At 37.6% G+C, this 20,276-nt stretch overlaps 1 protein-coding gene across 2 annotated transcripts; it reads right to left on the bottom strand.

Moving 5' to 3' along the window:
* Positions 1–4,460: 4,460 nt before the first annotated feature.
* Positions 4,461–19,675, bottom strand: NDUFAF6 (NADH:ubiquinone oxidoreductase complex assembly factor 6). 2 transcript variants are annotated; one of them, XM_067290327.1, is made up of 8 exons: positions 19,596–19,675; positions 18,573–18,695; positions 14,599–14,655; positions 12,904–13,006; positions 10,027–10,160; positions 8,937–9,038; positions 5,128–5,184; positions 4,461–4,605 (listed from the first exon to the last, which is right to left on the bottom strand). In XM_067290327.1, the coding sequence occupies exons 2-8, from the start codon at positions 18,657–18,659 to the stop codon at positions 4,477–4,479; spliced, it is 669 nt and encodes a 222-aa protein (XP_067146428.1). In that variant the 5' UTR covers positions 18,660–18,695; positions 19,596–19,675; the 3' UTR covers positions 4,461–4,476. The 2 variants fall into 2 exon arrangements, with proteins under 2 accessions (XP_067146428.1, XP_013797345.2); XM_013941891.2 differs by having other exon boundaries at positions 19,592–19,673.
* Positions 19,676–20,276: the final 601 nt, after the last annotated feature.

The raw sequence follows: 20,276 nt of genomic DNA, 5'->3' as shown, positions 1-20,276 counted from the left end.
ACTTATAATTTGCCTTCCTCTGCCACAGGCTTGCACAAAACACTCAACAGCTTACTACTGCGCAATTAAAGGTTTCAGAAATCCCCTTTCTAGTAGGAAGAAAGAGAAGCAGGATCCTTCTTTAGAGACTCATAGGTCTTTATCCATGAAACAGAAATGCAGATTTATCCTGCATTTCAGGCTTTATGCAGACATGGAAAGTCCCATCCCAGAATAGTGAATATAAAATATCCTTAGAAGATAAACCCGTTGTGTAGTTTGCCTCTATTGGAGGAGGATGCTAAACAGTTTGCTCCAGATGAGAACATGAATCAGTGAATGGTTATCCATAATCTGTCTATAAAGGCAAACACCAATCACTGTATAGCCTGAAGCATAATCGATTGCTTGTATATTTTGTCCTGTTTTATGTATCTGCGAAAGTTGTCACAATTGTTTACAATAGTTTCAACTTCAATGGATTCAAAGCAGTTTAAAAAAATAGATGTCTATAGACTTACGACGAGATTCATGAAAGCTGAAAAATGATGGAGATGTCTGAGATGGAAGAAAGGCAAGTATAACATTTGAGAATGCACAGCTGCCATTGGCAAACTCGATGGAAAACAGGTTCTGAGAACATTTGGCAAAACACTCTCTCCTATAACTAAGCTTTTGTAGTTCAGGTCTTAATGTGGAATCAGATCAACAGACAAAAAAGAAAATTTTCACTATTTTGGGATAATTTGCCCATAATTATCTAAATGGATGCTCCTGTATCTTCCTTTGAAAAACATGAAGACAAATGTAAAAGAACAAGAGACTGAACTACATGGCAATCCCCTTTCACAGTATAGTAATTCTTATGTTTATGGTTGGAAAGCATTTTATGGTACTACTGAACATTACAACAATTGAGAGGATCAAAATAAGACGCAAGTATTAGATGCTAAGTTCTGAGGGAAGTGGGAGTAGGTATTTCTTAAATGGGATGATTGAGATTTTAGCATTTTACCTTGAAAATTAATCTTGTTTGACTAAGATTATTAGATGGCTCGGGGGGGAACCAATTAAACTGCAAGATCTCTGTTCAAGTGATGTTTGATGTCAGTTTGTTCAGCTCTTTGACCCCACAGCTGCTAGCATATCACTGAGACAAAATGAGATCCCTTATAAAAGCAATACGATTCTTACACTGCCAGATTTAAGCTAGCAAAACAAGCAGAGACTCTGGAAGACTCCAACGAAATACTCTAAAGAGAAAGAAGGAGCTACAATTCTGCATCTAACCAAAAGAAAACAAAACCATAAAGATCAAATAGATACACAGAACACGTAAGATCACTGAGAAGTGTACCTGCTGGACTGCTGCACTCATCTGGTTTTACAAAGACTAGCAAGCGCATGTTAGTAAGACCTGCTGTGGGGGGCTAATATTGACAAGTAATTCAGAAAAACATGGGCAGGTTGGGCACAGGACACCGCTGCAGAATTTTGACTCTTTAATTAAATGAGTTTTCTCCAATGATTCTCCCTCTGAATGAAGAGCCAGGGATAGATTAGCTCAGAGCACAGAATGCATTAATATTTGTTTTCTGAACAGAAAACAATGCAGAAGTTCCAGGTATAACATGCAAAAAAACCCCAAAAAACAAAAAGCAAGTTTTATTCTGAGACATTTGTATCACTTAGTACTGCTACCTTTTTGGCACCTGCTGCTCAGTGGCTTGTATGATTAAACTTTCTTACATGAATAACAGATTAACTTTTGCAGCCAATGAACAGAACGACAGCCTGGTATTTTTCTAAAATTCACTGTCATGGTCAAAAGCAAACTTTATGCAAGCAGATTGTTATTTTTCTTTCAGGGCAGACTCACTACACAATGGAAATGATTTTCAGAAGTGCAATTCGCACCTAGCAACAATTTGCTTGTTGATCTTCTGATAAAAATGACCTGTAGGTTAGCACTGATATGAGAAAATATTTTGTCAGATCCAACACAAAACCAGAAATCGCATGAATTTTTATAGGATGTGGGATTATAAATTATTGGAACTGATAAACTGAGTTTCTTAAATGGCACTAAGTGCCATAAAAGGGGATAATACTATTCAAAGCAGACAAGCTAAGATCGTTCCTTGCTTGAAAGGTATTTAAGCAGAACATATTCTCTAGTCCCATTCACAGCACTTCCTAAGGGCAGGATCAGGCATGACCATGGAAGAAGGATACAAAGGCGACATACGCTGCTTATTCAAACGGCCTCCTGTCATTTGCAATTCAAAGTACTGCTTTACTTTCTGAGGTCACTCTAAACTCTCCTGTGACCAAAGTCTTAACTTGAATTTATTTATTCCATGTCCTGCTTACTAATTCACTGATGAGTTCCTCTCACCATGCTAACCATTCACACCATCACATGGTTTCCTTTCTACAGTAGAACAAATCAGCCCGTCCACGATTCCTTTGTAAGCACATCATCAAGATTTGTTCCACTTCAGCACCACAGCAAAGCTTTGGCCTTGTGGCCGGGGCTGGAAGCAAGGTATCACTGTAGCAGCTCCATGGTCTGGTTATACTGCACGGTTTTCCTTCTTTTCCTCCTTCTCCATGTTACTGTACTAAGTTCCTGCCAAAAGTCGACTTTACAGGAGAGTGATTCCTTTTTGGAGGAAAGCCAGGGCTGCCTCATTGTCCTGACTCGGCACACTAGGAACAAGGCTGGCACAACGGCAGAAAGAGACCTTGTAATGCCTTCTCCAGAACATAAAACAAACAGAGGCAAAGCGCAGCTGGCCTGGTAGCTGCAACAGAGCTTAAGCCTTTGCTCTTACTTTGGCAGGAGCAGCTGTGGTGCCTGTACAGAAAGGAAATATTTTCTCTTCTCCAGACCTCTCTGCCAGTTTCAGGAACACCAGTGATGAGATATAGCAGCTGCCTTGAGAAACGGACCTAGCCTCCAAGATTTTACTTCTAGAAAATATCCAGTACACTCCTACACAGCAGTGCTATGCACACATTTTTCTAGTTTCGCATCAACCTGAATTATTACACCTCTAACAACACAGAACCCAAGGCTCTGAGCTACGTAAAGAAACATGCCTTACTTGGGACTAGAAAACTGCAGAATTAACTAAGATCTATATCACCAAACCAACTTCAAACATGTAAAGCTAACTCACCGAATGAAGGATTTAATACTGGGTTCCTAAGATTTCCTCAGTCCTGAGAGATTCAGTGATTAAAAAAAGCCACAAATTTTGTTATCAAAAATTCATTGTGTAGCACTGTACAATAAAATACAGGATGTTGTTATACAATCAAGCATCTGGAGAAATTAACTCTGATTAAAAAAAAAGTCTGGAAAAAAAAGCCATTTAATAGAAAAAGGATGATGGCAGAGGAAACTACTGGATTTGTGCAGTTGAATCAAGCTGGATGTTAGGAAGCATTCTTTTACCAAATAATACAATCAGTAATATTTCACATTCAAACCTCATTCATCCCAAGAGATGCTGAGTACAAAGCTCCCGGTAATTTCCCACCGAAAAACAGCCATGTCTTTGCAGAGAGAGAGGTCTAAAATGACCTGGAACATTCAGAAATATATATTTTTAAAAAGTACTGAAGAAAAAAATTTTTTTAGGGAAGCCATACAGGAGGGTATCCTGAGAGACAGGGAGAAAAATCAACACAGGTGCAGCTGGACCCATATTGCAATGACAGCTGTGGGCAAGAGATGAGATGTCTCTCAGGGCAGAGGAAAGATAATGCCAAGCTAAGAGCAGAGCGGAAAAGTGTTGTGGCTGTGTTGGAGATAAAAACCTGTATAAGGACTCTCTCTGTCCTTGTTTGTAAAGCTATCCTCCCATCATACAGAGTCACTTCAAAGCTTGATCTCAACACTCAGTTAAATAATTTCTATACTACAGATCTATTTCACCATTTTGGAGTATTACATAAACACCAGATAATGAAAAGTTTTGAAGCTTTTCCTGACAGAATTTTGTTATACCCAAATATATGCAATCATTCTTTCAACTATGAAACATCATTAGTACTTGGAAGAAGTTTGCACCTTGCACTAAACACAATTGCTTAGCTGATTTGCAGGGTATTGACTGTGACTGCTTTTGTGAGGGGACAAAGCGTTCATTTTTGTCAGGATTGTGGAAACCATCAGGACTTAAGTATCCGCTGGCGTAGAACTTGTCCAAGAAAACTTCTATCACATTGCTGTTATTACAGGAAAGACAGGAAAAGTAATCTCAGAAGAGGACATATGACTTGGCAGACATGTGAAGCAGAGATATCAGCCTAACAAACCAAGAACAAACTTTACTGTCAGCAAGCTGACAGCTACAGTTCATGCACGTCTATTGTTTCCCACGGACAGCAGTTTGGAGAAGCATGAAGTTAGATACTTCACAATTCTATCAAGTTAAGACATTAAAGAAAAAACATCAGCAATTTGAACCTCACATTAAAAATATTTTAATATGTTTTTTTCCAAGATCTGATATACAAATACAATGGTAATAATGTATTTTTCTTCTGTAAGCTTGGATGAAATATATTGAAGTCCACTTTCCGTATATTACCTAAATAATCCTCTAAAGCAACCTAGAAAAGAAAAAAATGGTTAGTCCATATGGTGCACACAAATAATTGGACATTATGCCAGAAAGTAATATATGAAACTGAATTATAGACTGCAAAATAGTCTGACAGTTTGCCTGTTGTAATAAGTGGTGGCATAAGCTTCATGTTCTAAAGATACAGAAAAGGCAAGGTTTGTGAAGAGAAACATTATCTTTTACTAAACCAACCAACAAATGATAAAATAGACAAGATTTTGAACCCCTGCACTAGAAAGATGATCTATGAATACTCAGACATCTTTGGAGAAGTTGTATAGTCAAAGAAGAAGGATTAAAAGTGTTGATCAGAAACTTTGAGATTCTACAGTCTGATACACATCTGAACATCATTATGATTTTCAGAAGTTTTAGGTATTACATCCTCCCAGCAAACTAGACACATCAAGCACTACTTACCCATGCTTAATTTGATACTCTGCTCTTCATAAACATGTTAGCACAGAAATGAGTTCATCACTTACAGACTGCAAAATACCACACTCACCGTACAGAAAAAAGCAGGATATGCCTTCACAGGAACTTTCTTACTGAAAGATCTAGCCTGGAAGTAAATGGGGTGAGGTGGGAGAAAAACACATATCTGTTAGGACAGTTTAGCATTTCACATTATATGTATTTAATAGTTAGAGCCAACAGAATACATTACAAGTTTCAGCCTTTTTTTTTTTTTTTCTAAACTTTGACATACTGAAATTATAATTTTTCATTATATACAGGCCAGCACCATCCCTCACTGTACAGAACAGTAATTATACAGAAAGTGTGTAATACTGGGAGAGGCCTGCTAAAATTCTTACATCTTTTAGCAACCTTACAGCTTACATAATAATAAAATAATGTAAATTGGCACCCCTTATCTCTGCAAAGTTTCAAGTTGCATCTGATTTAATAGGTATGATTTAAATTTTTTTTTTTTAAACACCAAATAATTCTTTGCACCCCAAGAGACAAAAATGATGGAAGACCAGAAATTCATTTCCCTGAACTGATCTTTTTGTTCCAGTCTTACTCTCAGTCTCAAAAGTTCAGTCATCCTCCATTTACATTTATGGGACTCTGAAAGGGTGTCAGTGCCACAAATCCTCACAATCTATGTATAAACAGAGTCTAAATCACAGCGGAAACAAATCTTTAAATGCAGATACAATTCAGCTGCATCTATTAGACAACTGAAGCAAAGCTTCCTGTAATGCTTATTAATAAATACAGAAACTGCCTTTGTATTGCCTTTTCTTATAGGTAAATAAAAAAAAAGAAAGAGAAAAACAACACAACAAATAAAGCAAAGCCTTTAAGAATACTGTTGCGTATGCATGAGTTTGTTTCTTTTCTATGGATCTTTCCAGACAACTGAGGAAATCAGGCTGAAACTTTACCAGGAAAAAAAAATAGTGAAACTTTTCAGAGGGCAGGTTATTTTAAAACTTTGGGATGAAATAAAGTACACACAAAAGGAAATTTCTCTTCTGCACTGGCTTACTACTATTAGTTGTGAGACCTAAGACAGGAAATAATCTTGCTTAACCTTCTTAACTCAGAATGGGTTTGCATGCCTGTTATTTAGATAGCATGTTGTTTTGCCCGATAAACTGACTGATATAGCAAAATTGAGAGATGCAAAAAATAAATAAATAAATAAAAAGACCATCTTTTTAAAGAAGGGGGGGAAGCTAGAGAACTAGGAGAACAAGTAAATGGGTTGGAAGGCTTTCAAAGGGATCACTACAGAACTGACACAGCACTTTTTGTTATATGCTTTTATTAGAATAAAAATACAAAATTCCTAAAGAAAACTGCAATTTTCATTAGCTTACTTTGCCCTCTGCTGGTCATAAACCAGAGTAACAGGAAGAGCTGACCACACCTCAGAAACTTTTCTTCCCAGATTAAGTGCCATATTAGTACAAGATGCTTCACATAATATCCCTCGGACTTAATTAGGGCATTCGGTTTCTTCCAGCTATGATGTAGGGCTGAGGCTTGTTATCCTCATCCTCTGAAACATGTGTAGTTTGTGTCAAATTCTGAGACTGTTAAAACCTCTCGACAGGTTTAATGCTAGCCTTACCCTATAATTCCAACCTAGATAGAGGATAAATGGTTGGACAGGCCCTCAGGCAAAACAATATGGAGATTTTAAACAGAATAACAGATGCAGCTAACAGCACAGGCCCATTGCATTCATCTAAAAGCTTGAAATATTCAAAGTTTTTTGTTGCCAGCAAATGACTACTTCATCCATTACAGAAGAAGAGAAGTATCTGTATCCTTGCATTAAAAAGACCATCTGATTATTAGGGAGGCTCATACCCTGCTATTATTGCCATTTACTGCCAGTTCAAGTGGCCTGAACCCCTGCAGAGATCCTCCACTATCCAGTATTCTTCACTGGTAATGATGGACATTGGAAGCCAATATGATTCTTCAGAGTAGGGGTTTTTTTCTTGTTTCTAAAAGAAGATGATACGGCGGCCCAAGGAGCACCCGTTAAAAAAAAGTGCCAAGTACAACATTCAAGCTGAATAAAACGCTAATGCCACCATAATCTGGTTTCCTTGTGTTTATGTTTTCCTGTATAGTGTCCGATTACTTGATCCCATTTCATATTTTCCACAGGACCCCCCCAGCACATAGCATGGGCAGGGCTCTAGGAATGCAGTGGGAAGGAAACGGGCTAAGGAGGATTCTGCCTTTTCTCTTCAGAAGCTGGTTGGCTTGTAGGGAGTCAGGGGACTGTAGGGCTAAGAACGGTCTCAGGACCAAATTATCTGAAAACTCCTGAAGAACTGAATTCTCTCTCTGCTTCTGTCCCAAATTTTCCATGCAAGACAGGAAATGAAATTTTAAACAGCAGGACAATAAATACATATTACTCATTTTCTGTGCCTACCGTCCCAATGAGAGACATTTCAGGCCAGGCACTTGGCATTTTTGTAAACCACAGCTGCAACCAAAATCAATAGTTTTGTACACTGTGATTGCAGGAAGAGGGGTGAGGACAAAAAGAGAAAGGAAAAAACAAAACAAAAACCAAGAGGTTTCAGCTTGAACATCAAAGAGATAGTGGTTAATTGTGACCTTGCATTCTCTTTGTTTGTGTTCCCTAGCTCTAAAATGGGATAAACGTTTTCCTCCTTGGACATGTGACAAAACTGAGAGACATCAGGTGAAACAACACGAACACCAAAGAAATGCATTAAATGCAAATTATAAACAGTTTGCATTAAAAATAAAGCCTGAGGCTACATATTTTCTGCAAAGAATAAAAACACTAATCAACTAACCATTAACTGAATAAAACAGGGAGGCTTCATTTTACCTTCAGAAAGATGAAGATGGGCTTATCTAGCTATACTGCAGAAAATACTATGTGATCATGCATAATACTGTAACTGAGATAAAGATATATACAGATATTAATGGCATATATGCAGAGATAATTTTGTCATTACTTTACTTAGAAGTGGTATCTTTTCCAACTACTTTTATTAAAAGTATTGGGTACAATACTCAAAGTATGTGTACATGTACTTGTGGACATATTGACAGCAACATCTGTTTACGGTGCTTTTTTTTTTTTTTTTTTTTTTTTTTTTTACTTCTGCTTCTGTACTATATACCAACAAGCAATGAAAAGTAAAGCTAAAACAACAGCATAAAGGAAAAAGAATAGAACTATGCAGGTCTTCCAGATTCATTATCATCCATTCCAAGTAAAGTCTTTCCTAATTCACTTGGCTATGTACCAGAAAAGAAATAAACAAAAACCCAACCCTTTCCCGATATAGCTTTGAGCATGTTTGGTTGTGCTGGGGAAGGAATCCCCCTTCCCACGCATGCTTCTGCCAGTTAAAGGCAAAATCCTCTGCTTCCCTGGCAGCCATTCAGCCGTGCTGTGAAGTACCACATGCAGAGGTACTCTCTGTGGTTTCGATTCCATGCTGGCACATTCTTGCATTCGTACAAGTCTGCTTCAAGTTTCTCTCTCGATAATAAGCCTTATATGTAGTATTTGTATATATGCAACTGGATCTGGCTAGGGGTAAACTGCCTCCTGTATACATAGATAAATATAATATTCATGGAGAAGTAGCTGTAAAATATTTAGAGATTCTGTGGCTCTTTTTGAATTTTAAACTCTCTCTCAAAGTAATTAAAGGTAAAATATTTGAAATAAAGTGTGAAGCTACAAGTCTTCTAACAACACAGCATTACAATTCTCCGTAAAGATTAACATCAATTTCTTTTATTTAAAAAGAAAAAAAAAAAAAAAGAGAGAAGAAGGAATCTCACATGTTCTAGATGAATATGTGCCTGGCTGGCAATGTCATAAATTACATCTCTCACGTTTTTCTCTTGCTTGCATCTTATGAAATCCTCTTGTGAAACTCCATGCTAGATATGGGAAGGAAAAACAAAACAAAGAAAAACCCTCAACAAATATCAGGTTTCCATTCTAGCTTTGCAAAAGATAAGAAAACTCAAACACCTGCCCTAGCAAGCGAACTGCTGACAAGACTGAAACAGCCCGAGCGGTTTTTGCCCCCTTGTTTAAGTTGGTCAGTTGGAAAGAAATTCAAAAAAATGGTTTGTTGTGGCTATCTTTGCATGCACTGGTTCTCGGAAGACTTCGTGGTCAGCTGGATTAACTGAGTCACATTTTAAAATTTTTGCAATTTAGATCAGTTTACACAGATGCCCAATTTTTAAAAATATTATCCAAGCGGCGAGATTAAACAGAATAAAGTCAACAACAGTTAACAAAGGAGCCAGGCCAGCTTATGAAGGAAGCCATTACCATGGGATTGGTGCGCACTACCAATTCCACCAGGCTTGCAAAGAACAGTATTTTTTTTGACAGTGACCAATGTAGAAGAGGATATGGTATACTCAGAATTGCATCTCCTACAGCAATGCATGAACATATGCTTACAGCTATCGGATGTAAAAAAAAAAAAAAAAAAAAGGCCAGAACATTATGGAAAGGTAGTGAAGAAAAACCTGAGAAGCTTATCCATGAGTAAAATTTCTTGTGGTGCTTCCTTATGGCAAAAAGCAAAAAGAAAGCCCCTATTTCATATGTGTATATCTACACACTAATGGAAACATTCCTGAAAGATTTAATACTAGATTTAATGTAAAAACAAAGAACAAAAAGAAAAAATGAAAAAACCCTAAAGCTTTACACAGGTCACTCATCTCCCTAAAGATATAAAACATTAAAACTGTGACAATGGCAACTTCACTGGGGAACAGCAGAAACAGCTATATGAGTAAATAAAAAGTGTTCTGTCTCTGGGCTAATAAAGTATGATCTCAGAGCTAGTGCTCAGAGGCAGTTAGAAACACTATACTGTTCAAATCCAGACAACTTTTCTCTTACCAACATACAAATATCCATGGGAAGAAAGACCTTTCGTCTTGTACTATGATGTGGAGTTGCTCTTAAACAGGTAACTATGCCTTGCGCTTTCCCAATGTGACTGGCTGCATGGTCTGCATGGATGTCCCTCACACCTAAAATTTCAGAAATAATAGGTTTAGAAATACATATTCTCATGCTGTTCCTTCATGGTTTCATATAATTCTTAGCTTTCCTTAAATACAACTGTGATACATGTCAGGGAAGACTATGAAGGAAGGGCATATGTTCATAAATTGCCTTGAGACCTCATCTCAGAGGTGCAAAGCAGCAGGCAAATTCATGCCACATTCAGGAGTGAGACACCTTTTAGCTAGTTCCAGTTTCTGCAAAGGGTGTACTTACAATCAGCAAAGCAGCACCTATTCAGACACAATACATCACTGTACAAACTCATTTTCATCGGCCTGTCTTGTCCCTGGATAACAGTATTTCAATAACTGTTTTTCCTGCCAGAAAAGTCATTCCAGTGTGAGATTCCTGACAAGCAATAATGCTTACAGCATGGTTTCATGATCAGCTGCAGCTGTTTAGCAGCGCGCTGAAGCCAAACAGAACAGTCCTACTCTTCTCCCATATTTCTACTACCTCCCTTGTGCTGTCATGGGCAATGAGATAGTAGCATGGCAAACTGGATCAGATCACCAGCACAATGGAAAACTAACTCTGATCACTGCATGGCCACACAACTGTTAGAACTGAAACAAGATGAAGATGTGCTGGGCAGAGCAGCAACATGCCTCTTCATGGCATGACTGTCTACGATTATCTTAGGCTGATCAGAAAGCCATAATGTTTTGTCACAGGCCTGACTTAGGATAAAATGAAAGTTTAAAGGAGAGCCCTTCAATTCACTAAAGTCTCTAACAGCAGCCTTTTACAAAGGAAGACATGAAGACATCGGAATTACAGACACATGAGCCTAACTAACCCCGGAAAGTGAGCATACCAGATTCACTACACAGATCTGCCCAAGCCTTGCGTGGGTCTCAGAAATTTTTGGGAAAGAGTGGCTAGAGGCAGCCGACATGGACTTATTTTCGCAACGGCAGCAGAGAACAGGTTGTGGCTTGGATGAAAGAGAAGATATAACTTACAGATATTGTCTGGGCAGCGTATACGTCTATATGCTTTAGATATAAAAAAAAATATGGGGGGGGGGGAAGCCTAAGGAATAACAGTTAGCAATGACTCGCACTCACCCTGGGAAGATGCCCCAAAAGCAAGGTTCTGCAAAGGTCTAACAAAAATATTGAGTAATACCAGACTCAGGATAACTACTTATATGATGAATCAGAGAGCACAATATTAATATTATTAAATGACAGGAGCTGGGAGAAAGTGCCAATAATTTGGAAGGCAAGATTAGAAGTCAAAATAAGCTTGACAAGTTAGAGAAGTACCCTGAAATCAGTAAGAATGAAGCTGCACTGCTATTTTTAGGCAAGATGCTCCTAATCTGTTGCCAGTTTGTTTGTAAAAAGCTGAAAAGCACAAGAGGTTTAGCAAACATGACCTGTGATGTAATTAGGTCCATTTAGTCTAGAGAGGACTGCTGATGGGGAACATCAAGAAGATGGCTGTGTTCAATTAATTTTTCAGTATTTTTGGAAGAAAACACAGAAGTTATATGTTTAATATGCAGTGAAGGAGACTTTTGCTTAGATATTTAATTAAACATATATTTAAGAGAAGTTAAACATGACAGTAGGCTGCCTAGAAAGTCTAGAGTCTGCATAACAGATTTTCAAGAAAGAGTGATCTGATTTGTATCAGGGATGACCCAAGCATAATTGATCTTTCTCAGAATTGAAGATATTTCTCAGAATGGAAGACAGGTAGGTATTTCTTAGTCCTACATTTCTACAACCAGATGTTCAGAAAGACATTTGAAACATTTTACCAAATTCCTACTGGGAAAGCAAACATCAGATGTTATAACAGGTTCCCTTCCTCATTTCTTCTTAAGAAGAATGTCCTCAACATATATCTTTCTTCACAATGTTTTTTTGTTGTTGTTTAGCCTCAGCACTAGCCTCCATGAGACTACTCTGACAAGCAAGAGGAAAATACTACTACTACAATAATATCGCAACTAAATACTACTAGTATCCTACTTAATAATAATTCCCACTCATCTTTTACACCTGAACTAACACCGGGAATACTTTCATGATGCAAGACACACCTAAAAGAGTTATCCTTTTCTTCACTGTAAATGAACAGTTCTTTCCCAATCCATGACTGTTATATTAGACACAACACACATACTAATTCTAAACCTCAAAGATCGTGTTGTCTTTGTTGCCTTTCTTCTTACTACTGAACTGTTGATAGTTAACCTACTTTTACGAAGAGGAGAGGTTTCAGACTCAAATTTGCAATATCACCAAGGGGAAGTTCATAGGTTGAGACACCAGCTGTTGCAAGATAACAAGTGAGTATCACTGCAATATAAAGCAATAGCTGCAGAGTAGCTATGGTAGTCTGTGTCCTGCTGAGTGGGGTCCTCGGAAAAGACACTGAAAAGCTGAATTTACCATACTGTGTAATAGGAGCAAGAAAAGAGAAGACAGAACGTTAAGAGACAGAGTAGTAGGAAATCACACTTCAATGAACTTTCCACCAAAGTATGTACTTCTAGCACAGCTGCAGTAAGATTCCAGATTTCTGGTTGAATGTTCATAAGATATTTGAGTATTACCCAAGACAACTTCTACTGAAATTAAACTTCAGTGGAAGAAGTGGTTTTTGTTTTTTTTTAAACCCTCACATTAATAAACATCGTACCAGTACTAATGAGTCATCAACAAAATCTAAAAAGGGGAAACCACCTACCAAGCATTTCCAAGGTGAGGTACAAGAGAGCACTCTGAGTGTTCTCAGCATATGTTTCAAGTTCCTGGATATTACTGTATGCTCTATCATCCAAATTTTTCTCCTGCAATTTGAACACAGAACTGCAGTAAAAACTTCCAGTAAAAGGTAAGTATAATTGTTATTTATGCAAATTTATTATCAGATCAGACTAATCCATTATGAAAATAGAACAAAATTATGATAAGATAGAAAGAGAATATACGCACAGATAGAAACAGTCATTAAAGCTTAGTTAGCATGTCTAGCATAACCAAACAACTACATGCAACTGCAACCAATACCAGTTACTGGATCAATTTTAACTTTTTGCAATAACAAGAAATCAGAATTCTCCAGAAAAAAGAGATACAGCCAAAACAAAACATTGTATGGTATTCTTACACTACTGGGTTGCCAATTCTAATACTTGGCTAGCAACTGAAGCAGGGAGAAACTCAGATAATCAAGAATATATTTTCAAAATATGCACTAAAATCTATTTATCAAATGCACACATGGGTTTTGAAGTCATATGCAAATATCTCCAAAAATGTAACACCCTCCATCATTCTTCCTGTCCTATTGGGTTTTGTGGTTAAAATATATCAGTCTTAAGATTAAAAAAACTCTGAACGGTCTTTCATAGCAATGACACACAAGTAATTGACCGCCAGTTTTCTCAAGACGTAACTTCAGGCGATGCTAGCTGTAGCAGGAAAGCCAGCTTAAGAAGTTCCTGCCCTCTGCCTGCTCATTTTTGCCCTTGCATCACAGCTGGTAGCAGCATAACTGTAGAAGTGAAATTCTTCCTCTCATTTTTCCCCAAAAGAGTGTAGATATTTTAAAACTCGTGTCATTTCAATGCTCTGGTTTCACAGTACTGCTTGGAAAGAACTTCACAGCCACAATAGGGAGCAGCAGCAAAGTGTGGCAGAAAGGTTCAGACAGGGCATTTCATTTTTGAGATTTTATATCCACAACTCATCACAACAGAAGAATATTTAGGTGCAAAATTGACATGGTAATAGAAACATATGAGGAAGAATAAAATGATATAAATGGATGGAACAGGATTGGAATGGCAGAAAAAGAGACTATGTATGAGTTTTGTATGGTTTTTTGTATGTTTTTAAGTATGAGAGTATGCATGAGTTGCACATCTTAATTTCTATTTCAAATAAAATGCATTTTTCCAAAATTCTTAATTGAAAAGCAGCTGCATATGGAGACCTTCTATTTAATCTCATAGGATGAAGCTCCTCTCACATACACACAGGAAGAGGTCTAAGTATAACTCAAAATGGATTACCTCTAGAGGTAACCATTTCACCTCAGGAACAAAGGCCAGCAAGAGAAAACACGCACACAGATATATTGGTTACCAGAGCAGGGAACAAAGAAGATGCAGACTGACAAACTGCATTCTTTTAAAAGGAAAAATAAACAAAAGCATTCTACTTGCTATTTTGGCCAAAAAGAGCACAAATCATGCATTAGAGCATCAAGGGGGAATTAAAAGGAAATATAACAGTACCATTCTTAAAGAGAAATACTACTGACTGAAAGAGATGAATTACTTAACCTTTAGTTCTAAGCACAAACACATAAAATTAAGGGGGAAAAAATCAAATATGACAAAAAAATAAAACCATACTTTGAATGGCCAATACTTACTCTTTCATCAATAATCTTCATGATCCACATTTTAGTTAGATTATTTCTCTTGACAGCCTGAAAATTAAACACCCATGTTACCGCTTAGAAAATGACGGCAGTACTGCATTCTGAAGGCTTAAATATATTTTAGATAATCCTTTTCTTACAAGGATTGTATTCACTGGGTTAAATTAAAGTGGCATGTCAGTGGAAAAAGAGAATCTTCTTCAAATTTAAAAATTTTTTTATATTTGTTAGAAGTCGTTGCAGACAAAAAATGAGATCTTGAACATCAAGCCATTTAAACACATTTATTTAAAAATATTTTGAAAGCAATTTATTCTATCATGGAGTCATACTTTCCCACAAAATATTTGCAAATCACCATGTTTGCTTTCCAAAGAGAACAGCTTCCTCCAGAGCCAAGCAATAAAGATTCCCCCTATAAATTTTCAAGAGAATGACTGTAAATTGTACCAATACACACTGTAAAAACAGCATTCTAACAAAATAATATAATGTATGATTGTTAAAAAAAAGTATCCTATAGTATCTCATATCCATCTATTTGTCTTTTGACTCATCTCATATTTGACTCCCTTCCTGCACCACTTCATTCAATCAACTTGCTTTCAAGCCTCTTACACACACACACCCCCATCTCAAAGCCACCTTGAATTCTGCAGACCAGACTATCAGCAAGGCTACAATCACACATTTGAATATTTATACGCAAAACTTATGGAGCAGACTTCTCAAAGTCTTAGCTTTTATAACTCATTTTCTACTTCTTCTTTATATCCATTATATTTGTAAATATGTTTTCAAGTTTTGCAAGAACAGTTCTTCTTGTTGATTCAACAAATTCTGCTTGAGCAACTATTTGGTGTATGAAAAAGCAAATTCTAAGGTTAGAGACACAGACGCCAGTTTTGCTTCTTGCTTGCTCATGTTAAGCATTGTTTTGTAAATATAGTCCTTGAAAAATCCCCACAGAAGGTGAAGAATTAAGCACCAAACTGAGTTCTGCTAAAGTACACATTTTGTATATCTATTTTGATCTACCTTTGTTCAAACATAGAGGTCCTCATTTTTGGAAAATTTAAGTTTGACTTCTTCCACAGAAATGATTAGAGGTTTAGGCCTCACTTTTCCTATGTTGAAAATGGACAGATAAGTAAGAACAGGTATTATACAGTTGCCACCTAAATTCATATTAAAGTCACTGAGAGTTGAGCTATTAATAATTCTAGAAATAATAAAATAACAAGCTATTTACATACTTTACACATGAACTAGTTCAGAAAACTCTAGAAATCCAAATTTGAGTATTCTGGGATACATAAAATATTTGGAATATATTTAGCTTGACAAATTAGTATTTCTTCTGGAAAACTGAAATTGTTCTTCATACAAACCCAATAGCGAGAATGGAGTATAGATACAATATGTTGTGCAGAAGGCATGCTAACTCCATTAACAGCTCTGCAGTATTTATGAATTCAGGTGTCTCTTTCCAAATCCTTCTTTTTAAGAACTACAATGATATTATTGATCATCTGTGAAGCTACACTCCTCAAACAGGTCATTCTTGGGGTATTTGCTGACGTGTAGAAATAAAATCACATCTTGAGAGCACAGGTCACCAGGACAGACTGTGCTGTTTGTTCAGTTCAGTGCTCTGCAGTGTTCAGAACTATGAGAGCTCCCACAAATATTTTTTGAATTATTTCTCAATAGCTTATTTCACAACCAGTTCTTTTTGGATTGTCTCATATTGGTCTTCCATCAGACCAATCATAGGTAAGGTCAAATCTTTCCACACAGATAGACCAATTCTTTCTTCCACCTCAAAAAGCACTTTTCCGTTTTGGAAGAAAGGAGTATGACTGGCAATCTTATCTGTTGGAAAGGCGTGTAATTTATATCTGAATATTGAATGATTTATATCTGAATGATGTTTGTTATAAGTTTCTCATCTGCTAGTAAACATTTCTGCCCTGCATACATAAACACACAAGCAGCATGAAATGAGAAGTGGTGGACAGAATATATACAATCATATCCAAAACTAACTTGTATCTAAGTTACTCAGCCAGACAACTGCATGAGAGGATATCTTTGGAAACAAAAATAAGTAAAGCCACATTAAAGCAAGTTCCTCCCTGGAAAGGAGACAAACACATTTAGGGAGAAGGCTGTCTTGTTCCTGGGCAGTTTGCCGTACGCTGGAAGAGAGACAGAAAAAAGGATATAAAAAGCAAAGGCACAGACAGACTAACATGCAAAACTACCAGTACTGCATTCCAACATTTGTGTTAAAATATCTTCCCTAAATTCAGCTTTAATTCCACTTAGCCACTTTGTTGTGGCTAAGGCCACACTTTATCTGAGTTGGATACACCTACGAATAGCTCTGGTCCTCCTGTAAGTGACTCTAATAGATACAGGCCTTTATTTTACTTCTCGGCTTTGCCTATGTTTTCTCTTAGTTAAAAGGTATTTTGTTTAATTTAAAATTTAACTTAAATATGAGTGTTGATAGACAGGAACAAATGCTCACTTGTACTTCATTTCACATTTGAAGGAGGAAGAGTCGGAGAGGCCGCACTTTCAGCACTGCCAAAGATCATTCAAAGGGGATTTGGAAAGAATTCAGATTTGTGGTCTCAGAGGTGCAACAGACTGTGGATATGAAGCCAAGATGGCAACAAATTAAATGCTCTAAATCCACAGGAACTGCATTGTTCTAGCCCACTGTTTCTGTGGGTGTCCTTCTTTTTCTGGGATTTTAACAGGGGCAATGCAGATGAACACTCAGATGAAGACTCCACATTTGACTGCCTGTTTTTCAGCAGGTCCATGAACCAAACTACCTATGGGATCCAAGTTAACAGTATTCAGCTGTTTAGCTCTAGGCAGATTGCAGTTTTTCTTGTCCAGGAGCTCAGAAATCCTTAGCTTAAATGCAAATTCTGGTCTTACAGAGTAGAGGCCTTAAGGTAGGTGCTCTTTTTGAGGGTTCTAAGACTTGTGGCCTCTGGCCCAAAGATGTCAAGTTAGCAACACATGGAATTTCCATCCCTGAAGAGACTCAAAATTCAACTGGATATGCCCTGAAGTTAGCCCTGCTCTGAGTGAGGAGCTGGACTAGAGGACATCCTGAGGTCCCTTCCAACCTACATTATTCTATGATTCTATATCAGCACCGAGCAGAAATCTATTTATATTACCTTCAGACCTTCAGTTATCCCTTGAACAGGTCAATGGGAGCTCTAACTAGAAACAAAAAAATTTATGAAAAAACCTCTGCTTCTTCAGCCACATCCAGCAGTGGTGCAGGTCTGTAGGTGTATTTTACCTATGACATTCTAGTGCCTGCCTGAACTCACAACAGACATCTTGGTAAAAATAAACTGAAGGTCACAAGTACCTTCCTTGTTACTCAATACACACAAGAGGATCTATACTCTGTACAAAACATGTAATATATAAATAAAAGTCATCAAGTAACTCTTCAACAAGGAAAAAGACTCTGTTAAGATTCTTCCTATTATCTACTGTAATTAGGTATTAAAGTCTTGGGCTTTTCCTCACACTGTTTGCTAGACCAACCTCTGGGCTTAGTGTCCTGTCCTTCTTGCAGTGCTTAATCTTCTTAGACAGGACTAGAACAGGCTCAGGAAAATTTACTTACACACTTCACTTGCTATCAACTTACAACTTGCCAGAACTTACTCTGTCCTTCACCTGAGGAGAACTTTGTTCACAGAAGTCTGACCCTCCAAGCAGGTCCTCCCTAAATATCCTCCTTCTCCAGCTTTGCTCTTTGGTTTTAGGTTACTTACAATATCACACACCACCCTTTATATCATCTGTTTTACACAAATAATGTAGTCAACAGTGCAACACAGCATACATGAAATAATGATGTTATTTCTCATAGCTATATCTTAGCGAAGTGAATTTAGGACAACAAAAATATATTTTACCTTCCACAGTTCTATAGCAACCGGCTGATGTGGTGGCTTATCACAGTATATATCTTCCACAGCATCCCTCCAGAACTGCATTCGCATCAAACCTGTACCCTTCTGAGTTATGGAGTCTTTAATCTGAAAAGGATATATCTGGAGTGAAATTACAGTCTCCTTAAGACCCTTAGTCTATCTACACTGAAAAGACAGACACAGGACACAACCAAACTCGATAGGGAAAGTGCTCAGTTCTGAATTTACATTTATTCTTCATAAAGTATTCATACACTACAGGGGGTGGGAATCTTCATCAGAACCTGGATTTGAAAGCCATGGAAATTAAGGCCTGGGTGACTGTCACCTCATCTTTCTTTCCAGAAGGATAAGAAGCCATAGTAACAGTGGTGAGGAAGGGCAGCACTAAGGGTTGCTGGAAGCATTGCCAACAAGAGCTGCTTAGAGGTTTTGCTGGGTCAGCACATCTCTCGGATTGCTCCTTTCTGGCGAATGGTACCAACTTTCGTGGTTACAGTGGCAGCCTCCGACCACCTAGCAAAGGGGAGAAACTGCTGCCACTCCTCTCTCACATCTCTAATTACACAATTCCCTCCTGGCAGCTTTTCTATTATCTAGCTTCTGCCAGCAAAGAGCTGGGACTGATTATATCACCCAAGTTTTTGATTGACCTTCTACAGATAGGATTTAGCTGCACTTTTCAGATTCAGCCCTTGCATTTGAAGCCAGGACACAGATGCAATCACATAACAGTGTCAAGGACCGCAGCCTCATTGTTATCATTTACTTTTGAAATGCACAACATAAAGGAGAAAAACTATATGCATAAACAAAATAAACTGTAGGAGGCTGCCTACATCCCAAGGGCCATTCAAAAGCAGAGGTTTGTAGTGGATTACTTATTCATTGCCCTTTATAGTATAAAATGTTAATCTCAGCAAAACACCACCTACTAACATAATTTATAATTCTGAAATTGTTATTTTATATTTGCAAACTCTGGAAATGTATTTTAATACCTGCCTGAGCCAGTTCCACGTTGAAAGCTCTCAAAGCAAAAGCAGAAGTTCGGGATTCTGCAGGCAAGAGTAGAGAACACAGAAATCCTTCATAGTCATGCTTTCTATAAAAGGACAAACAAAAAACATATTTTATGTACAGCTCGATGTAAACTGGGCATGCTATTGCTTAGCGCTTAACTCCTGATATAATAGCAGTAAGTTACAGCTCAACTCTAACTTCGCAAAAATAGTAGCTTTAAAGCCTATTTTAAAATAAGGCAAACTCCTGGGGGGAGGGGAGGGGATGCAGTTTGAACTCTCAGAGCATTAGAGGGAAGATATGCACCTCTCAAATTCAGATCTCAAGTTATCTGGCTAAAGGCATGGAACAAGTCTGTGGCAGCACTGCAAACAGAATCCAGATTGTCTGACTTCCAGACTTCTTTTCTAAACATAAAACCACATTGCTTTAAGAGATTGTGCTTTAGAGGTTGGCAGAAGACCGCTTGCTTAACCAGTAAGTTTTTGTTTATTGGCAACTATATCCAAAGCATAAATGCTCTTCGTTGCGGCAGTTTTGCTGCAGGTAGCCTGCTGCCAATCTAGAGTGATATACCTTTGTTCGGCCGCTGGGGTGTGCCATTAAGTTAAAAACAATCACAACACAATGATTATGAACTGCAAAATCCTACATAACTGTAAC

Source organism: Apteryx mantelli, chromosome 2, assembly GCF_036417845.1.
Source record: "Apteryx mantelli isolate bAptMan1 chromosome 2, bAptMan1.hap1, whole genome shotgun sequence".
In the NCBI taxonomy this organism is placed as follows: domain Eukaryota; kingdom Metazoa; phylum Chordata; class Aves; order Apterygiformes; family Apterygidae; genus Apteryx; species Apteryx mantelli.
This window is presented reverse-complemented; position numbering and strand designations above follow the sequence as displayed.

Bases quoted from the DNA above. Each gene is read 5' to 3' on its own strand.
- NDUFAF6 (XM_067290327.1), bottom strand. From the start codon at position 18,659: ATGCGAATGCAGTTCTGGAGGGATGCTGTGGAAGATATATACTGTGAT. The intron at 5,185-8,936 runs GTGAGATTCCTT...ATTTACTTCCAG, and splicing joins CACATATTCATCTAGAACAT to GCTAGATCTTTCAGTAAGAA. The intron at 4,606-5,127 runs GTGAGTGTGGTA...TTTCTTTTCTAG, and splicing joins ATCCTGCTTTTTTCTGTACG to GTTGCTTTAGAGGATTATTT.